Source organism: Siphateles boraxobius, unplaced genomic scaffold, assembly GCF_051911475.1.
Source record: "Siphateles boraxobius isolate OS27281-9 unplaced genomic scaffold, OSU_SipBor_1 41, whole genome shotgun sequence".
Taxonomy (NCBI): Eukaryota; Metazoa; Chordata; class Actinopteri; order Cypriniformes; family Leuciscidae; genus Siphateles; species Siphateles boraxobius.
The window spans coordinates 19,051,751-19,078,287 of NW_027509042.1; the positions used below are offsets into that span (position 1 = coordinate 19,051,751).

General features: G+C 37.1%; 1 protein-coding gene across 8 annotated transcripts in view; it reads right to left on the bottom strand.

The window, feature by feature from the left end:
• Positions 1-15,175, bottom strand: part of tp63 (tumor protein p63) — a 42,451-nt gene extending 27,276 nt beyond the window's left edge. For 4 of the 8 annotated variants that reach the window (XM_077198820.1, XM_077198816.1, XM_077198818.1 and 1 more), the window contains exons 1-3: positions 14,949-15,175; positions 6,919-7,056; positions 6,331-6,460 (exon numbers count right to left, since the gene is read on the bottom strand). In XM_077198820.1, the coding sequence (XP_077054935.1) occupies positions 6,331-6,460; positions 6,919-7,056; positions 14,949-15,001 (321 nt within the window). In that variant the 5' untranslated portion in view covers positions 15,002-15,175. The remainder of the gene's footprint in view (positions 1-6,330; positions 6,461-6,918; positions 7,057-14,948) is intronic. The other 4 variants (XM_077198817.1, XM_077198819.1, XM_077198821.1 and 1 more) reach the window with 3 other exon arrangements.
• Between the last annotated feature and the right edge of the window lie 11,362 nt (positions 15,176-26,537).

Below are 26,537 nucleotides of genomic sequence, written 5' to 3' on the forward strand. Positions count from 1 at the left end.
TATTAAAAATGGTTTTCAACATTGATAAGAAATGTTTCTTGAGTACCAAACCTCAACATACCTGTCGAATCATGTGATCCTGAAGACCAGAGTAATGGCTGCTGAAAATTTTGCCATCACAGGAATTAATTACATATAAATATATTAAAATAGAAAACAGTATTTTTTTATTTGACATATATTACAATCTTTAAAATGGAAATATTTCACAATATTATATTTTACTGTATTTTGATTTTAAAAAAACGCAGCCTTGATGAGCTTTAGAGTCTTTTTAAAAACATTAAAAAAATCTTACTAACCCCAAACTTTAAACAGTAGTGTATTCTCCACAATATTTGTCTACTCTTTGATTGTTCCATATGATCTAAGATAGTTTGTGCCGTCTGTATGTTGTATTAACAGGTGTTAATATGTACAAATATTTTTGGGGGGTTTATTGCACCGACTTGAAAAGCTATTCCTGGATGAGAAGTTATTTATGTGTCCCATGGAGGGGGTCAGAGGTGACAGCATTAAGGGACAGCCTCAGGTGACAATAGACACGGTGCACAAAGGGCTGGACCCCTAAACCTGACCCACCTAACAATCACAAATTATACCACAGACTGCAGTAAGAAGAAGTAAGCCCCTAAAAAAGGTTTTACTTTAGGGAGGCATGGCCATTCATGACTAAAACAAAATACGTAGATTATATTTGTTGAGATGGATCGTTCCCAAAAGGTTAACTTTTCTGGTTATTAATTGTATATGAGAATTGCACGCACCTTGCATTATTTTCAAGGCTTTAGTTTACATTTAGATAATAGTGTGGGCCTTCTTTTTATTTTATTTATTTATTTATCCACTCATAAACAGCAAACATAAGATCATGTGCTACCCCTTGTCAAGTGACTAAAGACTCTAATTGGCAGGTCAACTCTGATTCATGAAGTGAATATATATATATATATATATATATATATATATATATATATATATATATATATAGTCTTACACTCATTCAAAACAATTAGGCTAAATTAGGGAACCGCTGTGAGGCAATAAACAGGCTCTGCAAAAAGGTGATGAACCTGACTGAAGCTTCCCGGTGGCTCAGACAAAAGATGCTCCACTTAGATCTATGTGGACACTTAAAGGACTGTTTGAGCTTACAACTCTAGGATTAGTGAGGTGTCATGTGTCAGGTGGCTTGTGTTTTGAGAGACACCTGCTCAAGAAACTCTGAATCGCCCTTTTAACAGAGGAGTGAGAAATAAACAGGGGTAGGACGTTTATTTTATTATATTTTTGTTGCATATCTTGCATGTCTTAGATCTTGTATTTATTCTCTATTTTATTTGATTACGTATGGCTATTGTATTTATGGCAAATTATTATTTTTTATTATTGAATCTATGCTTTTAAAACTCATCTATGGGTCAGTCTGCTTTAACTGAGTTCACTAGCTCATACATGGGTAACAGTGCTACATTTCAGGATAATAAGCTGTTTGTGATGTCAAAGACTTAACACCTGTGGACATGACAGAGCAAAAGTCAACACCTGCACTCTGAACTTAAGAATTGTTTTACAGCATAATTTGCACTAGTCCTCGCTATCCTGTTTTGATCCTTGTCTAGTCTTCGAGGAATAGTTGTATTCTGTTATTAGTTAAAAGTTATTAGTTTCAAATCAGCATGATGTCTGACTTTAAAAAACAAAAACGGTATCCTATCAGCCGTTGACAAGAAAAAAACACAATATACAAGTAAAAACGGTTTAAAAAAAATGTGCAGAGCCTTTCAACTAAACCAGGTTAAGGGTCACTGCTCATTTCCGCATGAGACAGAGAAGGAAGTCTTAAAGATATTTTAGTTATTCAGAAATATGTGCTATCATTTCGTCGGTTTTGCATTTATACTGAATTTTCTATTTGTGGAGATGATATTTAGAATGGTAACAACACAGATTTTACAAATACTATATATATGTAGAAAAGGAAGAGGGTGAAAAAAAGAAAGAGAAAGAGAAAAAAATGCAAATGTTTACAAGGCAGTACTTTTTAATTTCGCTTGAGGCAAACTGGTGGGGTGACGAGTCAGCAGTGATTTAGCAGTCGTGATTTAAACTGTGGAGTTAAATATCAAATCAAGAGTTGAAAAGATATATATATAAGAACAACTGAAAGGACTATGATCATCTGAACAGGTCATTCACCAGCACTATGAAAACCATCACAATAAATTAAATGTATTTAATAACATTAATAAATTGGGGAACAATGTAAGAGTCGGATTTTATAATCAGTAAAAATCTGATTTTTATAATAATTTAAAATAATTTACAGAAACATTTCGGACAATTCAAACAGTAGCTACAGAATGCATGGATTGCGGTAAGGAAGCACGCCTTCATTATGTGATCCTGCCTAATGCTGAGTCAGGCTCTACTTGAAAAGAAAACTACAAATGACTAATCAAGGGCTAGGACACAACACAGCTTAAACAAACCATTGCCTCACCACCTTCAATGTATTCAAGCCAAGGGATAGATTATGTTGAATTCTTGCTGCTCAGCAACACCCAGACAAAAAAAAAGTACTGTACTCAATGGACAGCCATTCTCTCCCGCCAATGCTTGTATTTGAAGCAGTTTGCAAAATATGTTAATGTGTAACTTTGCTTAGGTTGATATTGGTTAGATTGGCTACGACATTTGATTGGACTAAAAAGTACAGTGGTTTGTAACTGTTGTGGAAAATCGTTACTGCCGTGATGATTTATTTCAGTAAGTCTCAAGCGATATGGCAGTAAATATGTTAGTGGATTTGTACTATCCTTAGTATGAAATAAGCCTATTTTAAATATATTTACATACAAATTGTAATACATTTTAAATACATTTTATCGATTTTTTTTTACTAGGGTAACTAAAAATTAACTTACTATGATAAGTTGTTATTTACACACCCCAAGAAGATTAATTGTTCATTCAATTATTTAAGTTTTACAAAACAAACAGCTTTTTACACCAGTTCAAAAAATGTTTTTTATTTTCAGCAAGCATGCACTAAATGGATCAAAGGTGACAGTAAAGATATTTATAATCATACAAAATACCTCTACTTCTTAAAAATGCTGTTTTTCTTAACTTACTTTTTATTCAATTTAAAATATATTAAAATAGAAAATATTAATTTTAAATTGTAATAGGCTAATATTTCACTATATTACAGTTTTTACACTCTAATGTTAATAAGATTGTTAATCTTATCAATATAACATTATTATATAACATAAATACTAAGATTAGTCTATGGTTACTGTATCAAACAAGCGCAGCCTTAAAAGATGTCTTTAAAAAATAATAATAATAATACTGGCTCCAAACCTTTGATCGGTAGTTTACATGACCATGCGCTCAAATGTGGTTGAGCATCATCTCTTTTAATTGATTAAAATAATATTTTAGTTTAATTTTAATAACAATATGTGGAAAAATACAACTTCTAATGGAAAAGTGGAAGAAAAAAAACCCAATAATTACTGATCTAGTACTGATTACTGAGGGTAGTAACAAATCTAAAACATGAACTGTTTGTAGAAAATAACTCTTAAAAGGGTTACACAGTAATTTATGTTTCTTTTGCACTGGCCTATATGGCAGTTGTCATGGACAACAATGTGGATACATCATTATACAGAAGCAAACAGCTTTGTTTATTGTTGGCATTTAAAAAAAGGTGAATTTTAAATAATGGCACATGTTGTCTCCCTTTTCTTTGGCTATTTCATCAGCTACAAAAAAAAAAAAACTAGCTCTGAGTTCAGCACGTTTACCTGAGTAACTGCTCCATCTCGGCATGATATCAGCTGAGCTGTTAGATGTCAGGACACAACCTTTCCTCTGTCACATTCCTCCATTTTACCTGACTCGACACCTCCCTCTCCCTCTCCCTCTCCCTCTCCCTCTCCCTCTCCCTCTCCCTCTCCCTCTCCCTCTCTCTCTCTCCCTCTCTCTCTCACACACAGACAAAATAGGACGCAAGCCTCAGTTACTCACAGCGGCAGGTGCTGCACTAAATTATTGCCCTGCAGCTACAGAGAAAGCACACCTCCAAAAGAAAGAGCAATTTCAGATTAAAAAAGGGCTTTAAACCCCATGCACAATACAAACACCGAGGACCCTGAGGGCGCTAAACAGTGCACATCATTTGATAATTAATGAAGGGCGGCAAAACTTTTCCTTAATTCTTGTTCTTTTGGTGAAAGAGTTCACAGATAAGCTGGTTATTAAAGGGGATAGTTCATCCAAAAATAAATTCTGTCTCAGTATTTTTTGTCCAATGTTGTTTGGACACCAACGTTGTTCAAGATATCCACCCGAGAAAGTAGGCTAGGTCATACAGGTTTGGAACAACATGAGGGTGAGAAAATGATGTCAATTTTCATTTTTGGGTGAACTATCCCTATAATGCCCACTGCTGCCTTTCATTAATAGTTTGAGAGCTTAATTGGCGATTGGCAGGTTTCCATATATAGTTTCCATCTTTTCGATCAACATGAATGCTAGCTGGCAAGGGACGGAATGTTAGCGTGCCATGCTGCGCACCACACCCGATCTTTACTGCGAGGAAAATGGGGGCGGGCGGTGTTGTATTAATCACCAGATCAAGAGAAAAGATAATCCCTCAGGGCCAGAGAGGCAACGCGTTGCTCTGTCTCTCCCTTTTTCCCCATCTTTACTACCGGACAACTACATTCCTCTGCTGGGAGGGGAACCACAACCACCTAATTCTCCTGTGCGCCCAGAGAAAATCTACAAGGCCTCAGCGTCAGGTCATACACTTAATGTCAAACTTTCCACTGCTCCTCTGTTTTGTATAAACACTATGTTAGAGCCATTCATGTTGATAGAATCTGCCCGAGGGATACATCAATTTTGCTTGACTTACATTGACTTTATGCAAATTAAATTGTTAAACAGTGTTAAAGTTCACTAACTAATTTATACAAAATGTACATTTTATAAAAGAAAAGGATTAAATAGTGTGAACTAGAAACAGATCTTATTCAGAGTATAGAGAGGGGAAAAAAGATAACTTACACTAAAGAAGAAATTGTCTGATGTGTAGTGTTGTTGTAAATCTCCATCTTCATAATTCATTGATCCAGTTCAGTCCCTTAAATGTTTATGATAATTCAAAAATCGTTTTATTTACATGACACAATGCTACATATGAAGCACTTCAGATTGGATGTGCCATTGTAGCAAAGCAAGGCTATCGTCATCAGGACTTTTATTTTAGCGCAGTTCATCCGGACCTGGACATCTCTTTTGAATTTGTTGCCACCAAAACTATCCAGAATGACCAGGGAAAACCCATAACACCCCCAATAAACAGCAACACCCCCACATGCAAGTGTAAGTTAACTGTTTCTGCTGGGGCTTACCACTAAATTCCCCACTACTGAAATTATTCACTTGAGTGATCACACTAAAGAAAACCTAGTTTCATATGTGATCAAGTAATTATGTTTCTCTGCTTAAGAAATTCATGGATGAATTAAAAAAAAATATTAGCTGAAATTCAGTATTTAAAAGCAAATTACATAAAAAAACACACACACACACACACACAAACAAAAAAGGAGCTAAAAGTATTTGGCAAAAAATACAGAAATTCTTCTGATGGTATTAAAAAAGCTATTTATCTACTGCTTCCATCAAAAACAGCTTGTCTGAGACCAATCAGTGGGAGGTTTTAAAAAATCCCCATGTACATTTGTTTTAAACTTTGCGGGGGATTTTAGAAGAATTCAACAATTAAATTTTTCAGTACTAAAAGTTGTAGGAAAATAAGCCAAGTATTGAAATGATTTTTAAATAATTTGAATTAATGGCTTTTGTTTATTTAAAAAATATCTAATCTGTATGTAGTTTTATGCTATGTGAAATTGCAGAAAATTCAACAACATATAGTTGCAATAGAGGCAATCAATATTATATTACCGGTAATAGATGGTATATATTTGGGTGATATTTTGAGTCAATAACCAACTATCTGCCTTAGCTCCTCCTTTTTAAAAAGTTAAACACTTAATTAAAATGAATATTCCCATATTTAAAGCTTAGATATGCATTTGAGAAGATCAGCACTTGCATTTTACATCATCTGACATCTTGAAATGTGTCAAGAACAGGGTCCCACGGTAACTGCTCAGATCGTAATGACACAGCAATATCCTTCGGATAAGTGAAATCGTTGTTTGATTAAACTTGGTGTAGTTTTTAACTGAGCAAATGTAAGTGTGAACAGCTGTGTGTTTGGTGAAATGAAGTACTCACTGTAAGGGGCTCCTCAGGCTCACGCATCGTGATGCAGTCCATGCTAATCTGTATGGTATTGGATGCTGATCCGACCGCAGAGCCCTCAGAGAAGTTCAGCTCAATAGGCTGCATAGAATGTATTGCAGACCTGGAACAGAGAACAGCAAATGGACTGATTACTCGTGAAATTAGTAGATAATGTTATAGTATATATAGTGATATTACATTTTTTATTGAATTTATTTATTCATTTCCTAATTTAAAAAGTCTAAGTTAAATAAAATGTCAGATCATTTAGCCAATAAGTGGGTGTGACTGTTTTTAGGTATAACGGGTAACACTTAAAGTCTTTATGTTTAATGCATTATAAAGGCACTAATAATGCACTTTATAAAGCATTAGATATTATAAATAAATAGTTGTATTTATTATAAAAGTGTAACAATGAATAGATAAGTATTATAATTGTGGTTACAATTATTCACGAGACCATACAATGCATTTAATGCATTAAATCACTTTTATAATGCAATATATAAAGGCTTTAAGTAAAGTGTGTAACTGTATTACAGTACAAGTAAATTTATAAGGTACTACATAACTCACTGGTCCAGCATCTCCAGTAGCTGGTTGAGGACGTCTTGTCCGAGGATATCTGTACCCTGAGAGCCCTGGCCCTGTGACATGGAGGCCAGGAAAGAACCTTCAGCCCATGAGAGACAAGCTGCTGCGGGTTCTCTCAATCTAGAGAGATGGAAACAAATGCTAACTCAAAATGTGTGTCCTCATACAGATTGTAGATACACTTACTTTGTATTAAACTAATTAAACTAAAACTTTCTAAAGAAAGAGAAAGAGTTTTGTTTTTGCCAATGCTAAAGTCACTTCCAGGAGTTCTTTGTGGGTGTTGCCACGCATTTGCTAGTTTTTTTTTGTTGTTGTTGTTGTTACTTACAAGAACCTACTCCATATTTATGTCATATTTTCATATGTACACCACACAAAATAATATATTTAAAAATAAAATAATTATTTATGAACATCAGTTATGAACATCCTTTATCCTAAGTATGAGCAGCAGTAATAGTTTGCCTTTGCATCACCGCTAATTAAAGAAACAAATGACTTGAACTCAAATTTTATTAGTAAACTGATACAGTATCCATTATTGCCAGGGCCGGATTTACCTTATGTGGTATTCTTAGACCCCCTGGCCTTGGTTGGTCGCAAACCTCATATGACCAATACTGCTACTTTTCAGGAAATGAAAAAAAAACAAAAAAACATTTTTTTTAATTTAAAACTGTGTTGTCAAAGTTGAAATTGTAGATTTATATATGCTCATACAGCATACTTGTATGTGTCATTATTTTAACATTTATCAAAATCGAGCTTCCAAGTTTTTGATCAACGGATGTCATGTTTTTCCCCCAGTCATTAGAACGGCCACATCTGAGGCAGTGAGTGCATTGCATTATGCTTTCATCAACTTACAGGTTATGAAATTTATTGCAGCTGTAGCGTGTACTTTGTTTTTTTTCTTTTTTCTGTCATTTGTCCAAAATCTCACTTCTGCAACTGGTGGTCAACCAAAATGTGTGCGGCACTTCATTCAAGATTAAGGCTGGGTGGAGTTATGAGGTTTTTACCGACAGTTTGAGGAGCCAATAGAGTTACGACGTTTAGTCACAAGTTGTTTTTATACTTTTCATTGGTTAAATATTTACAAAACCCACAGACAGATATAAAGGTTATCAATAGTAATGATTTATGGGGAAAAAAAGATACAAGACCTGACAGTGATGATATGTCATTAGTTTATAAAGTAATTGTCTTACAGAGTTTGGCATTACACTGAAATAATAATAATAACAAATATATTATTACTCCTTTATAGTAATTGGGCCTCCCTGGACCTGCGAGGATAGGCACATGCCTAGAATACTTATGCATAAATCCAGCCCCCGGTTATTGCCTTAATGGTGGTAAGAAGTCACTGCACTTCTTCAGGAGGTAAAAACACAACTCATTCTTAATTACCTCTCCCCCCACAAAGGCCATGCTCTGTGCCTGTCTAAAGCAACACCAATAACCAGTGTTAACATGACATTCAGGAGCAGTAGAGAGAATAAGACTGTCAGTGAAAACACGACTACCCTCTCTATCTGAAATATGACACCAAGCCAGAGCCCGGCGTCTCATTGTTCCTTCTGAGGAGCAGCACACGCTGAGGACCAAGCAGAGCGGAATTCCCCTTCGCTGTCTATATGATAGCAACACCACCGCTATGCAGTACTCGGAATGTGTGTGGCTGAACTGGGCTTGGCTGTGGATGGGGGTTGAATGTACTAAATGTATGTATCTGTCTGTCTCTCTCTCTCTCTTTGTGTGTGTGTGTGTGTGTGTGTGTGTGTGTGTGTGTGTGTGTGTGTGTGTGTGTGTGTGTGTGTGTGTGTGTGTGTGTGTGTGTGTGTGTGTGTGTGTGTGTGTGTGTGTGTTGGGGTGTCAACCCATAATCTAACGTTGGCACTCGGGTGTGTGGCCGGAATTCCCCTACATTCTGTGCGGTGGGGAGATATTAATATACTAAGCTATGTAGGCATGCCTAATAAATGCTGAATGCTTTTAGGTCGAAGGATGTCAAATTACTGTATCCTAGGCAGAGATACAAAGCAACACTATTCTTTGATATCACTGTAAAGTGACACTTCGATACCAGCCTTTGAAGAGAAACTTCATTTTACAGTAGGCCTATTTGTTCTGCCTAGCATCACAAAGCTTTTTTACAAAATACATTTGTATGAATTTGATATGACGAACTAGTAAAAAAATGTAACTTAATAAATTAAAAATTTTGTTTCTTAAAAGGGATAATTGCAAAATCCTGTGTGCATTGTTTTATTCTGTGGAACACAAAAGAGTGCATATATATATATATATATATATATATATTAATTAACAAATAAGATTAATATATAAATAAGATTAATATATATATATTCATCTTATTTATTAATTAATTGGGGGGGGGGTATATAGTGTAAAACTATATTCATTTCCCAAAGGAGGGAAAATGGGAGGGGCAAAAGAAGCATATGGAATTCAGCTTCAATACCATGAAAAAAATTATTCCTCTTTTCCCTTTTCTTTCCATGTGCTCCCCAAACATAGCTCTTCAGAAGAAATGCAGAGTATATACTTTTTGTGTGTGTGTCTTTGTTCAGCTGGAGAGGTGTGGCACAAAGTGAATGCTAGAGTTGAATTACTGGGACAACGGTGTGCTGCCAGGCCTGTCACTGGGGATAAAAGCTTTTTCATTAATGTTTGCTTTAAGCCTCATAGATATTGTCATTTGGCACACTGGAAGACACACAAATGCCAAGCCCAATGCGTCAATTGTCACAGTGTGTCCATAGGTCCATACCTCAGCATTCCTACCTCCCATTGTAAGATAAAAATCTAAACCCCTCTACATTTTACACTGTCAACCTGAACAGTCTGAGGGGCTTTTAAGGGAGTAAGTAAATACAAATGAAAGCTGGACCCTAACTTACTGACAGCTATTCATATTGTTAGTTCTATTAATGAATCCGTCACCCATTACAAGAACAATCAAAGGGAAGGTACTTATATTTATTATATGTCATTTTTATACAATGGACGGGATCTTGCACAGATGCATAGCAGAAGTGGGTATGATATTGAGATGATTTTTTTTTTACAAAGTTATAAAAGCAACATAAGTCAATGTAGCCACCTAGAAAATACTTGCATCTGGATATCAAATAAAAAGACGCAGACACAAAATAATTTTTATACAATTAATCTTGCTAACATTCTCTACTTCTTGCAGAATTAGATTGTGCTATCATAAAAAAGCAGCGTCACTATATCACTGTAAGGTAATATTTTTTAGTATTAGTTGATTTACTTTTGTTTTTCTGCTGAAACAAAAATTAACCCCCAGTAAGGATGCACTGATTCCAACAGATCCCATATACAAATAAATAGACAATATTAAAATTCAACACTATATTGTCAAAATACTGTAAATGAAAAATGTATATAATAATAATAATAATAATAATAATAATAATAATAATAATAAGCATCACAACTAATGAATAGTATAAAAAATATCATTGTCATTAAAATATTAGCATTTTAAAAGATCAAATTTAAAGGTATAGTTCACCCAAAAATGAAAAATCTGTCATAATTTACCCTCCCTCAAATTGTACCAAACCTGTATGAATTTCTTCTACTAAACACAAAAGAACTGCGGCGCAAAGAAACAATCTGACCACATCTGCCCATCTCACGTTATTCCCCTAATGCCGAGTTCAGACTGCACGATTTTCAAAATAATCGGGTCACTGTTGTTTTCACACTGCGTGACTATCTGGGGTAACATTCAGTTGCTGGTGTGTTCACACTGCACGATGGATCGGCAACAGGAGGTTTCACACTGCATGACTTTACAAAAGAAAGAATCGCCGACAACTTCTCCCTGGTCCGGAAACTACATTTCACAACCAAACAAACGCGAGAAGTGATAAGGAAATAACGGAAGATCACGCGTGGGTGAGACCGGAGTTCTCGCGCGACACTGAATTTGTTATTAAATATGATAGCCTACAAGAAGATTGCGATCAAAATTGTCTGTGCGCTGATTTGCAGCGAAAATGAGAAAAATAAACAGTTTATGCAGGAGGAAATGGTTGGGAAGACGAGGGGAGCAAGGACTGTGTTTTGCAAAGAGAGTTGGGGATAAATAAATAATTTTGCAAATGTCCTGCTGTTGCTGCTGGTCATGCAAATGTTTGTGCTTTGTTTCTGTTTGATATAATTGTAAATATAGGCCTATCTATTAAAATACTGATATTCTGGTCTATAACTCCTCCCTGAACATCTTGCTGTCCTGTATCTTGCTCTCTCGTTGGCTGTCCCTTTAATCCCTTTAATTGGGATTATGGAAGTTATAAATATATAAGGCAACAATTAAGCTTCAATCAATTAAATAATCATGTTCTTTAATTATCTCTAAAAAGGCTCATTAACAACGCAATAAAAAGTGACAAGCTATAAAGAAGCGGAAGCAACTTAATCAAAGTGTTTATGTCATAGGGGTATGTCATCTGTATCATATATCATGGAAGACGTTTCATTTATAGTGCTCTGAGAGTGCTAAATGGCTCTACAATTGTCAGTACGCTTAGATTTAGCTTTTGCTATCACACTCAACAAAACCACAAAACAAGATACTACTTCTCTTATGTCAGAGAATGTAGTGGCTAATAACCTTACACAAGGTTCCAGCATCTGTCTGTATAGGGATTACATGTATCTCTCTCTCTCTCATTGATATGTTATTGCATTCAATATTGTCAACATTACAGGTTGGTGAGAGCATGAGGACTATATAGGTCTCCAGCAGGTGCTGAGTGGCTGCTGTCTCAGGTCACACATTGCAACAGGACATGTTTCAGATCCCTGGCTGAGAGCTGGGTGACAGCCCTGGTGTCATGACGTCATTATCATCATCATCATCATCATCATCATCATTATAAAACCTATGCCGGGGGAATTATTCAATTAAAGTTGAGAGAGGATGCACTCTTGGCAAAAGGTCCAAAAACAATGGATGAACGGATGCTAGATAGTAGCTAGAAATACAATATGGTTGACGGGGATTTTCAGCCAAGAATGACATCATGGTCCCACAAAAGGTGCAGCACCCATGTGCGAAAATATCCAGCTTTGATTTACACCCACAGAAATGACAGGTGAAGTTTATGGGCAAATTTCTGATCCATCATCAGCTAACATGGGAATGGCCGTTTCATCAATTAAACATCTAGACAAAAAAATAATAGCACTCACAAAGCCTGATAAAACAAATAGTGCAACCTGAAAATGAGTAATTCAGGAATCACGCAGTGAAGGAATACTATGTACGTTTCTGTCCTTCTGTCAAATAACCAAAGCCTAAACATGTTAAGAATTCAGCTTTACCACGGTGGCTACCACATCTGCCATTATGTCAGCCATCGCATCCCAAATTTAGCCGAGGAACCATGCTTCTTATCCTCATTACAGGTAATAAAAACCATAAAGGAGATTTTAGTGAGATGATTGAGATGATGAAATTATTTCAGGGCTTAGCTCACCTTTAAAAAAAGCACAAACTTCTTGGAGACAATAGTGAACTGTAGTTTTTCATTGTGGCTATGTGGAGGGTTGGTTTCATCTCTAGTGGTATAGCTTCTTTGGAAGCTGTGGGTGGGTGTCTGGTTACTGGGGGAGTTATGCATTCTGCCTGAGGGAGAGGCTGCACTGCGTCCACTTAAACACAGACCAGGCCCCTCGCAGACAGAACGGGGTCAAAAGTCACAGCTTAACAGGGCTGCCCATTGTCTCCTGACAGGTTGGGTACATCCAGCGATGAAAATGCAATCAAAACAAACAGAGTCCTGCAATCTGGGGAGACAAGTGAGAGGGGCTTCTCCACTATCTTCATTAATCAGAGGCCAGGTAACGTTCAAAGGGACCCTTCCCTCATCCCTCAAACCCGGGACTCCAGGATGGACATGGTGGCTCAGACAAAAGAATAGTGGCTCCATGATTTTTCCTCCATTTAGACGCGTGCTTTTATTGTCACTGCCCAAATTTGATTGAATGTGGCAAAGGAGTGAACTATCCCAAAGTTTGACAATCTCATATCAACTTAATTCACTCTGCACTTGTAATTTATTCGTTTTCAAAAGTATGTTTAAAAATGAGTGTCAGCTTGCCAATACGGAAAAGTCATTCAATATCCCGTGTTCAAGCATAACAGAGTAAACAGGTGTGTAACAATTTGATTTAAATGTTTGGCAACTAAATATATTTTAAAAGGAATTTAATGTAGGTCAATCATGAAATCTACTCAACATTTTCCCTCTATTTGATCATTAAACTCCAAGAGGGTCTAAGAATCAAAATTTGGTTTTTATTTAAAATATCTGAGTCGAATTTTGTAGGATTTAGTTAGAAGTGATTTGGAGTACTTGACTTGCATGGAAATGAAAGTTCATTTTATTTTGAGAACCTCTGTTGATGTTATTTTTAATCGGTACACATCTGTTTCTCTTCTCTTGTAGATTAGACCTACTGATAGGAGCTGGATTAGTCTCAAAAACAACCGTCTCTGCAGGTCACATGTGCTCAAGGGCTAAGACCTAACAATATAGTGGTAAGTTAGACCGCATGTTTGTCACACAGGGAATATGTCACAAGGTACTTATGACAGTAATTATGTCCAATAACATGTGTGATTTCTCTAACCGCAGTTTTATACGTTGGTTTATAATAATATTATGTCATATTTTTTGCCTTAGCTGTTAGGTAAATAAATGAACACAATAAAATCACAATGGCATACAGGCAAGTGTCAAAACTATTATTAAAGCAGATTTTAACCAAGATGTTGAACTTATGTGCTTTCAGCTCAGGACAAGTTGAACTAACACTTTTACTGGGTCAAGTTGTCATGTGTTTTACATTTTACAGATTTACGCAATGTATTACATTTTTTATTAATTCTTTCTTTTATATCAATGCATTTTATATTTGCAATTTTCATGTTTAATCAATTGTGGCAACCTTCCTCATATAGTGTGACAACATGCCTCACTAATGAACTGCATGTTTTTCCTGAGCAGTTTTCTTTCAGGGAAGAAAAGAGCGTAAAAGCCAAGATTTTAAGTTATGTGCCTTTACAGAAATTACCAATTACATGGCTTTCACCGGAAATGTACGTGTTAGAGTAACAACCTTTTTACATTTAAACAATATATTTTTGTTAATTTTACAGGCCTGAAAAATTGCATAATCTTACATGAACAGATTGAAAAGCATTTATTCTTCCACATCACCCTGTGATTGTCAACATACCGAATTACTAGATAAAGATAAAATATGATGGTGTGCATTGTACATAACCTATTTAACCATAACAATTTATTTAATATAGAGATTTATATCCAAAGCAGCTAATGAAAGCTGGAATTTGAAAATGTATGTAGTATATGAAATTAATATTTCAATTGCCTTTTTAAAGAGGTGCCAATACTCCATTGAAATGGAATACTACATTAGAACGTCATTAACAGATACAAGCATGAGAATTGAATCCCTAGCTATTAATACAGCTGTATTTAGAGTTGAACTCTGTTCAGACCCACAAAAACAAATGACCAGTAGCGAGTGCACAAAGAGCTAACAAGCAAACAAGCTGAGTAATTAGACAGTTCACCCTAAACTACACAAAACGCTGACTTTCGCCATAAGAACAGCACACCTATAAATACCATAGCCAGGCAGCAGCTGAAGAAACAGACATAACTGTTAGCACCTCCAGCATGTCTCAGTCAGAAAGCAACTCTTTAATAAGGAGAATACAAAAACACACTGTTCTGGACCATAGAAACAGCCACATGTTGCTTTGCAATGTGCTCATATCTATTTACAAATGAAGCAACTAAATAAAACCATGTGTGCATGCCCAAGTGAGTGGTCAAGATAAACCTGGTGACCTTAAAATGGCTTTTCAGAATTGGCCAACAAATTGGCACAAACTGTTGCTTCTGTCTTACCGTTGAAAGGCTCGCTCTGGGCAGAATTGAACTGCTGCATAAGGAGAGGTCATACTGCCAGACTGGGGTCTTTACTGAGGTCGTCAAGGTTATCGGCAAGTGGCCCAAGCACATGTATTACAGCAGATCTGGAGTTATAAATAAATGAAAAACATGAAAAACATAAACAAAAAAGAAATTGTGAGGCAGATTAAAGTGCTAGAAGGTCAAGTGCACAGGAGTGAATCAAGTGTGGAGGATGTTTTAATTTTGGTTTAATCTTTCTACAGCCCACAAGCAAAGGGGCGGCGTCAATGCCAACATGCTGACCAATCCCTGACAACAACTGAACATGGTATCATACCCACTCAGTTGCTAGGATATAGATACTAAGCAACAACCCCCACCCATTCCATTCCTAGTCCATGTCCCCAGCGATGTATGTCTAAGCACTAACCTGAAAAGCACATTCTGTTGTCCATTCGCTGGCTGCTGTTTCTATCCAGAATCCCAGGAGCTTTCAGCCATGCGTGGTGATTGCATCACACTAGCCGCTAACTTCTATTTTAACCTGACCAGGTGAAATAGATGTCAAATCAAATAGCCCTCGGTGACCACGGGGGCTTCCTGACCTGTCAATAGGGCTGAAACTCTGTGTTAGAAGTTTATCGCCCTGCATCCCTTCATCCGCTAACATGCAGGGCAAGCACCTGTGACATGATAGACTAATCTTAATTGGCAGATTCCTGCTGTCATTGAATAAGATGAATAAAATTAACATTATAAACTCAAAATGATGCTCTCCTCTTGATGTCAGCTTGTTTGTTACTACCAATTCTACAATGCAAATTACATTAAAACTGCTACAGTATGTCCTTCAATGTGTTCTAAACACAACACATAGTTGTATTGTTAAAATCAAGCCATCAATAGACGCGCACAGAAATGTACAATTTCAATTTGATTTACAGCTGCCGATGGTATAGACCAGAGGCTGTAAACTTAGAGGTGTTTTGTGGTTTTTAGGGGTTGAATTGCAGATGAATCAGAGGTCTAAAATAAAGGGGAGGTCACAGAGGGGAGAATGATAATAAATAGATGCTGGGTATCCAGGGAACACGATCCGGTGCGCCGGACTTTTGTACCTTTAAAGAGAGCCTCAGTCAAGAGTCTTCCTTCTTCTATCCTTCCACCACCCATAATGTACTATAAAGGGAAACCTTATAACGTGCACAGTGTGTACTGTTCGGGACATAGGCCGTTTGTGTGTTCATTAATTCTTTTCCGTACCCAGTTTACTAATCTGACTTAGTAAAAAAATAAGGACAGGACTCAATTGTATCCATTAGGGATTGCCTGTATTCTGAAAACTGGATGTCCCATTCCAGAATGGAATCAGACCCGATTGCAGATTTTCAGTATTATCCAATAGCCTATGTGAAATTAGTTGGCAGAAAAGCAAAAGGTGTTTTGGTAGTAGAGCTAAAAATACTGAAAAAAATGTTACTTCATGTTTACTTTAAATGTTGCCGTAATTTAAAATGATTCATCCATGCATATTATGTTTTTATTTATTTTTTATTTATGTGCCCTTGTAATTTTAAGTTGGCATGAAACGGAAGTTACTTTAGTCTTTTATTCCCTATTGTGACATATCCGAGTGAAATGGCTTCTCGAACAAGAAAAATGTAAGGTGGGACTCGATTTTGTACATTGGGAATTGATTGGATTGTTGGATCGTTGTTGTTTGCTATTGCTGTGATCTCATGTGAGTGACAGGTTTTCCGATGCTTGAATACAAAATTCTGTTTCATGCCGACTTTAACCAGAGCCACTTTAAGGCAAGCCTTCAATATTAGCAAATAAAGTGTACATGCGGTGGTACGCAGAGATGAAGGCCTTTTTTTTTATTTTTTTTTATTAACGTCAATGGAGAAGAGGAATAGAGAAGTCACAAACAATTGTTCTTTGATAACCAATCACATTGCAGCCTTAAATTATGTCTTGAATTTCTGTCAGAGTTTTAAGACTGTCAAATTCGATGACATTAAGGCTATAATGTGACATGATCCAAATTAACCGTTACGCTTTCTCCGGTGTCACGGAACTTATAAGAACATCTCTGCTTTAACTAACTGACCAGCAACCTCTCAATCTCAGTTTTTTGTCCTTTGATATATCTTTCCCTACACATGCCAAGCAGCAAGTTATTTTAGACCAACCCCACAACACACACCCAACACACAGTTAAGCATACACGGCACACACCCAGGCAGATAGCTTTACAAACATCTGCAAATTGTGTGTCCTCATTTTGCCATTCCTGAACAGAATCCAACTTTAAATAAATGTTTCGCCCAGCTGTACTTGACTTTAGTTTATAGATGGTGGCAGATTCCCATACCCACAACCAAAGTGAAAATATGATACAATCCCAGACTTTCACTGTGTACTGGATATTAAATATTAAATAACTAAAAGCCTTACAGAAGTGCTTTCTGCTCTCTTTAAGGAGGTATAATATTTCATGCCATGGCAAAATAAATCCTATTCGTGTGTGGAATGAGTTTGCAATCTGAATTCAATGTGATAAGATTTATATAAAAAATGTTTTTGTTTTTTGTTTTGTATTTAACACAAAATAATTGCAAGGAAACGTGCCTTTCTGTCGAGTGGACTGAAAGTAAGAACAAACATACAAGATAGTGACACGAAAAGGTTTAGCCCGATTCACAAATAAAGGATAAGGTTATTTTAATGAATCATTCAGAAAGACTCACAAACTCAGGAATCATCCGTTTTAATCCTTCGCTGAATGAACTCATCGGCTGTGTCAGAAATCACCCCCTATACCCTCTAATAGGGCACTATTTGAGGGGACAGCCATTTGTAGAGGTATCCGAAACCATTCCGGACGTTATTGAGTGCACTCATTTAATCCCATAATGCACCGCAATAACAAGTGTGCAACCGATGTACACTCAAAGGCATCCGAATGAATTAATCTCTCCAGAAGATGAAGCCTGCAGGTGAATCATCCATCCATCCATTTTCCAAACCACTTGTCCAATGTGGGTACAGTGCAACATCATACAGGTATTAATTCCTTTTTAATTGATTATTAAGTTGTTTAATTAAGGCTATAATTAATTATAATTATATAATTATAATTAACTATACATAGCTTCCATAACAGAGTTCAATATAGGTGTTTTCATTACTAAGCTGTCAGTTTGCTAAGTTTCAAATGATTATTAAGCACAAACTATGCAAAAGTGGGAGCCCTTTCAGTGGACTCAGTGTCCGAATTCACTTACTCGTTTTCATTCATACCTTCAAGTGGTGTAAATGCACTATATTAGTGGAGTAATGTAAGGAATAGTGAATATATAAGGAACGGTTTCAAACAAAGCCATTGATTCTGTTAGACCAGTTACTGAATCCACATCTGACTCTCTACATTCCATTCTGAAAAGAAGTTGTATACATAAGTTTTGTGAAAATTAAATCAGTAATATATACATACAGTATATAATATATCCGTCTCCCATGGGTGAACGTGATTTCACCAAGTACCACATGTTCCTGGATCAACATCTTTGTTGATCCTGAAACAACTTTCAGATTAACCAATCAGAGACTAGCTTTGTAGACCAAAGAGAGGTATTGTTGTATGCGGATGTTTACCGACCGTGATGATAACATCAACAAATTAGTTTAAGTTAATGATCAAAAGTTTTGTTTTGATTTTTTCTTACAGTGTCAGCAGGTTATAGTTGCATTCTTAAGGGAGTTGCAGAATCACATAGTTAAAAATGAAATATAACACATAGAACAAATAATAAAGAACTCCAGGGACAAAGAAATAAAACCACGAGAAGGACCGAACTAGAAGCAACCATACATGTACAACAACTGACAAAGTAACAGTGAAACACAAGGGCTATAAATACACATGGGCAAACAAGCTTAACTGAGGAAACAAGATACACCTGGGGAGACGAATCAACATGAAAAACTACATAGGACTATACAAAACGTAGCACAAGACAGGAAATGACAAAAGTATTAGGGATTTACTTAGAGTTAATGACAGTTATCATGAGCATTGTCCGAAGCAGATGTCATAACAAATGTCAGTCGAATGTCAGTAGTTGGGTAAAATTCGATAGCGGTTAATTAGAGAATAAATTAAATATATTTTTTGTTTTTTATTTTTTCCCCATTTGCTCAAATAGCAAAAGAAAAACTCCACAATAGTGTTTTCATAACTTTCAAAAAGAGGGAAAAAAGAGAGAGGGATAACGGCAGTCAGAAGGGAGAAAGATGTCAACTTTACCATCACTTCCACAGCCACTGTACTAGAAACACCCTTACAGCAGCATTAACTAGTTTTTTGTAATTTGATTCAAAGGTAATATAATACAAAGGATACAGTAGTGTTATACTTGTACATACATAAAAAAATAATAATATATATACAGGTCCTTCTCAAAAAATTAGCATATTGTGATAAAGTTCATTATTTTCCATAATGTAATGATAAAAATTAAACTTTCATATATTTTAGATTCATTGCACACCAACTGAAATATTTCAGGTCTTTTATTGTTTTAATACTGATGATTTTGGCATACAGCTCATGAAAACCCGAAATTCCTGTCTCAAAAAATTAGCATATCATGAAAAGGGTCTCTAAACGAGCTATTAGCTAATCATCTGAATCAACTAATTAATTATAAACACCTGCAAAAGATTCCTGAGGCTTTTAAAAACTCCCAGCCTGTTTCATTACTCAAAACCGCAATCATGGGTACGACTGCCGACCTGACTGCTGTCCAGAAGGCCATCATTGACACCCTCAAGCAAGAGGGTAAGACACAGAAAGAAATTTCTGAACAAATAGGCTGTTCCCAGAGTGCTGTATCAAGGCACCTCAGTGGGAAGTCTGTGGGAAGGAAAAAGTGTGGCAAAAAACGCTGCACAACGAGAAGAGGTGACCGGACCCTGAGGAAGATTGTGGAGAAGGACCGATTCCAGACCTTGGGGGACCTGCGGAAGCAGTGGACTGAGTCTGGAGTAGAAACATCTAGAGCCACCGTGCACAGGCGTGTGCAGGAAATGGGCTACAGGTGCCGCATTCCCCAGGTCAAGCCTTTTGAACCAGAAACAGCGGCAGAAGCGCCTGACCTGGGCTACAGAGAAGCAGCACTGGACTGTTGCTCAGTTTTGCATGTCATTCGGAAATCAAGGTGCCAGAGTCTGGAGGAAGACTGGGGAGAAGGAAATGCCAAAATGCCTGAAGTCCAGTGTCAAGTACCCACAGTCAGTGATGGTCTGGGGTGCCATGTCAGCCGCTGGTGTTAGTGCACTGTGTTTTATCAAGGGCAGGGCCAATGCAGCTAGCTATCAGGAGATTTTGGAGCACTTCATGCTTCCATCTGCTGAAAAGCTTTATGGAGATGAAGATTTCATTTTTCAGCACGACCTGGCACCTGCTCACAGTGCCAAAACCACTGGTAAATGGTTTACTGACCATGGTATTACTGTGCTCAATTGGCCTGCCAACTCTCCTGACCTGAACCCCATAGAGAATCTGTGGGATATTGTGAAGAGAAAGTTGAGAGACGCAAGACCCAACACTCTGGATGAGCTTAAGGCCGCTATCGAAGCATCCTGGGCCTCCATAACACCTCAGCAGTGCCACAGGCTGATTGGCTCCATGCCACGCCGCATTGAAGCAGTCATTTCTGCAAAAGGATTCCCGACCAAGTATTGACTATTGTGTGCATAACTGAACATAATTATTTGAAGGTTGACTTTTTTTTTTGTATTAAAAACACTTCTTTTATTGGTCGGATGAAATATGCTAATTTTTTTAGACAGGAATTTTGGGTTTTCATGAGCTGTATGCCAAAATCATCAGTATTAAAACAATAAAACACCTGAAATATTTCAGTTGGTGTGCAATGAATCTAAAATATATGAAAGTTTAATTTTTATCATTACATTATGGAAAATAATGAACTTTATCACAATATGCTAATTTTTTGAGAAGGACCTGTATATATATATATATATAACTTTGCAGGATTTACAATGCTGATGACCGTTAAAATGCGTCACACAGTCTGTGAAAAAAAGGTCCATTGTCATCTCTGATTTAGATTCTATTTATTAGCCTCATTTGGGTATGGCAGGGTATAGCAGTATAATAAAACAATTTTGAAATCGTAATATAGCATATAGTGCAATCTCAAAGGCTATGAATCAATTAAATAAATATAGGCTATGCGCTGCAGGTTTCAGATTGAAGCGCAACGCTTTATTTACATGCATGCAGGTTACAGCGTCACAGAGTTCAATTCACTGTAACACAAACTCAGTCTCTGCAAGTGCTGTTTGTTTGTTTCCAATAACACGCATTTGGGAAAGCATTTTAAAATGTCTGAAGCGCTCTGTTTCATAGCGCACTGTAGCACCATTATCCTTTACATGCATGGGACTCCATCTCTGCATATTCTGTTTGGATTGCTTATAACATTCATCTGGAAATGCAATATGCGCGACTTCACCATGCTTGTAACGTTGATCATTTATAAACCTATACCAACACAGCAAAACACGTCAATTTGTTTTTAAGTATGCACATTGTTGTTCATCGCTATTTCAAAATAAAAGTTTATAACCTCGGTCTGAGTTTGAATGTTGTGATGTCCATGTGTTCTTGTTCAAGAAATTACAATGACTGTATTTTCTATTGTAAAGAAGTGGCCAAATATTAAAGATTAAGAAGTGGACATTTTAATAATATTTGTTTTTTGGCTAATATTAAACAAGGATTTGACCATGCTGTAAAGAGTAACAACAATCCACAATAATATTTGACAACTGTTTTATAATGTTTAGCTAATTAATATACACAAAGAGAATATTTCTTAAAATTAAATCCACTTAAATATTTTATATAGCTAAAACTTAATTTAATAGCATGAAACCGATCAAATAAAAAATGTATTAACTAGGCTATCTCTTACTGTTATCTGTTAGTTTGTTAGTAGTTAATACATCTGGCACACCTGCACGTGCTAACAGATTAGTACAGAGACCATCACTGTTCTGAAGTATACACAGCCATAGTTTTTATACTGTATAATTCAACAAATAGTCTTGATGAGATTAGTCCAATCCTCATAACCTCAGCTATCTTCACTGGTAAGCCCACAAAAAACAGACATAACAGAACATTAAACACTAACTGATCTCCCCACACTAATCTTGATAAAAAAACCTTAATTTTAACATCAACTCCTTTAACTGTCAGAAGAAAAACATGATGGAAACTAGAAATCTGCTGTAATTTATCAAGACTGAGTTCAGCTGAATAAAATCAGTTATTAAGTTGTATTACCTTAGTTTCATATTCAAGTAATATTTGAGTAAAAATAAACTTGTTTCATTGACTGAGAGGTTTTACAGTGTAGCAGAATTAAATTTATTGCAAAACTTCAAATTGATGGTATTGCTTAAGAAAGAAGCCTAGCATTCTGTATGGTATTCAGATGTTAATATGAAAGTCTATATGATGAATTCAGATTCAGTTCTGAGGATTCGGTGCACTAATTTGAACCGATGACTTTTACGGCTCGTGAAATTAATCATTCGAAAGTGTTATCCTCGTGAATCGGACTACACGGTCAAACCACACGCCTATTTGGAGACTGTGGGGAAAATTCAATAAAGGTAGCTATTCGCTAGACTGGCTGTACAGTTTTAATTAATTATGTACAGTGTAGCCTATACGGCAACGACAAGGTGACTTCTCAGGCAAAAAGAAGATTTATTTTTCCGCGTAGTTAGAACTGAAAGCGTGGGAACCTCCCCATATAGGTGAGAAGGGTTGCAAAAAACACTGATGTAGGCTAATTAATGACACCTGCGTGGAGGCACAGGAGAAGCAGAGAGGAAACACATTGCTTTGAGATGTCGTTGAGAGTCACGTGAGAGAGTCTGTGATGTCGCGGTTTCACATCGCAAATCCTGCATATTTTTTATATGTTCATTAAAAACAAATTATGTACATTTATAAAACTATACTTTATTATTTGCCTTTGCATCAAATTACATAAAACTAACGTTGCTGTGGGAGTGAATCAAATTTATGTCTTTCTCTTCTCTGACTTCTGACTGCCGTTATCAATCCCTGACTATTTTTTCCCTCTTTTTGAAAGTTGTGAAAACACTATTGTGGAGTTTTTCTTTTGTTACTTGAGCAAATTGGACTACAAAAAAAATTAAATAAATAATGGAGTCTTTCTTTCAATGCTATAGAGGTTTACCCAACTGTGACTACTTCCGCTTCAGTGAAACCCAGAAATGTGAAAAGGGTCAATTAGACCTCGTCGAGGTTGACGACTGAAGACTTTTATTCTAGGATTGATTCCTTCAGATTTAATCGCATTTAACAGGTCAGTTTCCACAAGGCAGAACATGTGACAGCACATGTGCTGCAAATACTCAATGCAACCAAATACAGAAACGCACTGCAACCAAATTAAAAAATGCGCTGTAAATAGCACAACTCAATGCCCTGCAACTGAAGAAAAACACATGCAAATAGAAAAAACACCAACAAATTAAGATAGCATATTCTTTGGTTTGAGAACTCGTGCTGCAAATAATCACAATGCACCAAATACAGAAACACGCAACAAATAGCACGGAAATGTTTCAACGGGACCCCAACATGTGACGAACCTGGCTGGGACATGCTTATTGTTCAGTGTCTACTCGTCAGTGGTGTTGTCGATAATAACTTAGGCATATAGTCCAAGGAAGATGAAGATTCCAATAAACATTGAGATTTATTAAACACAGCATGGGGCAAACACAAACGAAACAGCGTGTAACTCATGAACAATACCGGACAATGAGGGAGAGGAGGTGAGGAACTTAAATACACAATGGTGATGAACATAATGACAAACAGATGAGATGATTAATGAGTGTCCATGGAAACTTATTTGTGGTGGGAAACTTGAACAAAGGAAAGGAAACGTGACTCTTGCTCAGCTCATGCTGAATTGAGCAGATGTTTTCAGTTTTTAATTGCAGTGTCTATTCTGTAACTGAACAAAACTATTTTGTATTGCTATAAAAAAAATGTAAATGATGGTGATGCCGCGGTGGTCAAGTGATGTAACCGGTTGTGGCTGATCACCGTGTAACGCTGACAATCACAGTAAGCCTGACCAGCTGAGGCTGGGGTTGGAGGACTGGCTGAACTTTGCAGTGAAGGTGGGAAAGGGAGGCTGAGCGGGGTCAGCGATGATAACACAATGTCAAAACAGGGTGATGAAACAGTCCTTATGCTGGGTAGGAGCATTGCAGTGATGACACAATTTCAGTACAGTGCGATGAAGCAGTCTTTGTGCTGGACCGGACCAGTGATGATGAGGGCATATATGATTCAGGGTTGGGCAGAACCAGCGATGATGAGGGTACAAAAGGCTCAGGGCAGGGCTGGGTGGGTAACAAAGCCTCAAATTCCCAATCGATCAGCCATTCCTCCATGTCCCACTCCACAAACCCTCTCCTTTTCACAGATGTTGCCTGCTCGCACACCTGATCAGACTCACTGTGGTGCTTCGGCTCCAGGGCGGCTCCTCCATCACGGCAGGCGGAAGCTCCTCGTTTGCGGTGGGCTCTGGCGTCATCTCCTTGTCATGGGTGGATTAATGAGTGTCCATGGAAACCGATGAGTGGCGGGAAACTTGAACAAAGTAAACACAGAAAACGGGCAACGGATGAATACAAACTAAAAGTCAATGAAATGGAATCTAACAGAAAATAACTATGACATCGATGAACTAAAAGGTGAGTTTTTGTTTTGTTTATTTTAACATCCTGATCGTATGTGCATTGTGAGTGTTGCAGCGCGCTTCTGTATTTGGTTGTGTTTTGAGTATTTGCTGATGAATAAGTTCACTCACATGAGATCCCAGCAGTAGCCAATGACAACAATCCAATTATCCAATCAGTTCCTGATGGACAAATGTTGCGTTTACACTTGGCATTAAAATGCGACCTGTATCCGGATGTTGTCCACATACACATTGAAAAGACAAGTGTAAATGCGCTTTCTGATCGGAATGTTATCCGATCAGCGTGTCCAGGATCGGAGGTAGTCGAGGACGCATTGTGATCGGATCTCAGAGTAATGTAAGCGCAATCCAGCCATCATGTCTGCATTCACAGGTGGACATCACACAACACCTAATAATGTGATAATCCCAGTCATTATTCCCCCTCCTCTCTCCAGGAATTGCTGCACATAGCTGTGTGGTTTTGCGATACAGCCGAGTGTGAAGTACATCGCAAATATACTAAAATTGTTTGCTTTCGTACCCTAAAGTTGCAGAACCATTCATTTTTGTAAAGAACGCACATTTTTCCCACCACAGCTGGCAACGTTCTCGGATAGGTACGTTTCTCTATACCGTTTCCATTACGGCATCTATCCACATTATTAGTACTTGAAGCCTCTACATCCTCCTCATTTTACAAGATTTTTAAAATGTACCCCGAAAACTGAAAACTGTTTTTAAAAGAAAACCCAACAGGTCAGGTGGACTTTGCACCTGAGCCATCCTTTTTTTTTCTTTTCGCAGGAATGCGAGATCCAATCTGTTATCCAGATACAGAAGCCACTTGATGTGGACAGGTGTAAATGCACCGTGTCTTGATTGGCTTATGATCCGATCTGCTTGATCGTATCACGGTGATCGCATGTAAACGCAGCCAAAATCAAAGCCCACTCTACATTTTTCTTGTTTAAGTAGCCGTTTCACTTGGATATATGTAACAATAAGAAAGAAAAGACTAATGCATATTCCGTTTACAAAATTGGTTTTTTTCCGTTTTCACCATTAACAATTTGGACAAATCACCAATTAGGACCACACACTGTAGTGGTTACCACCCCTGTTCTTCAAGCAAGGACAAAATAACATTACTAATATGATCTCTTGATCATGTTGAGTTCAAGTGATATTGCAGATGACACATGAAACCCTTACATCACTGCAGTGTTAATTGCTCTTAACATGCAGTCATTGGATGATAGTCAATCACCCTATTACTTCATATGAAATACACATTCTCATTTAGGGCCCTCGTGATTACGTCAGTTTCTACAGTGGGCTGTGTGTTGTGTTAGACACACAGGCCATATGTCTTATCTCACATCTCTAATGTGCTGATTATCTTGTTGCAGTGTAGATCACAGATTTGTTGTTGCATGATCTGCAGGGTTAAACCCATGTTAATCTGTACTTGCATAGATGGGTTAAAAGTAGTCGTTTATAAGGCAATGACTGAGGCACATGCAACTTTAAGTACATCATCCCTCCTAATTCGTCTTTATGCCCTTTATCTTCCTTTACACACTATGGTACGGCAGATCACACCACCTATTACTGTCCCATGCTTGCATACGGCTAAGCAGTTGTCGGGGGGCAGCTGGTGAGGATGGTCTTCAACATGAGGTCAAGCGTACACTGCGTGGGACGAACATACGCCACCCACTCTCAGGCACTGTGTAGGGCTCAA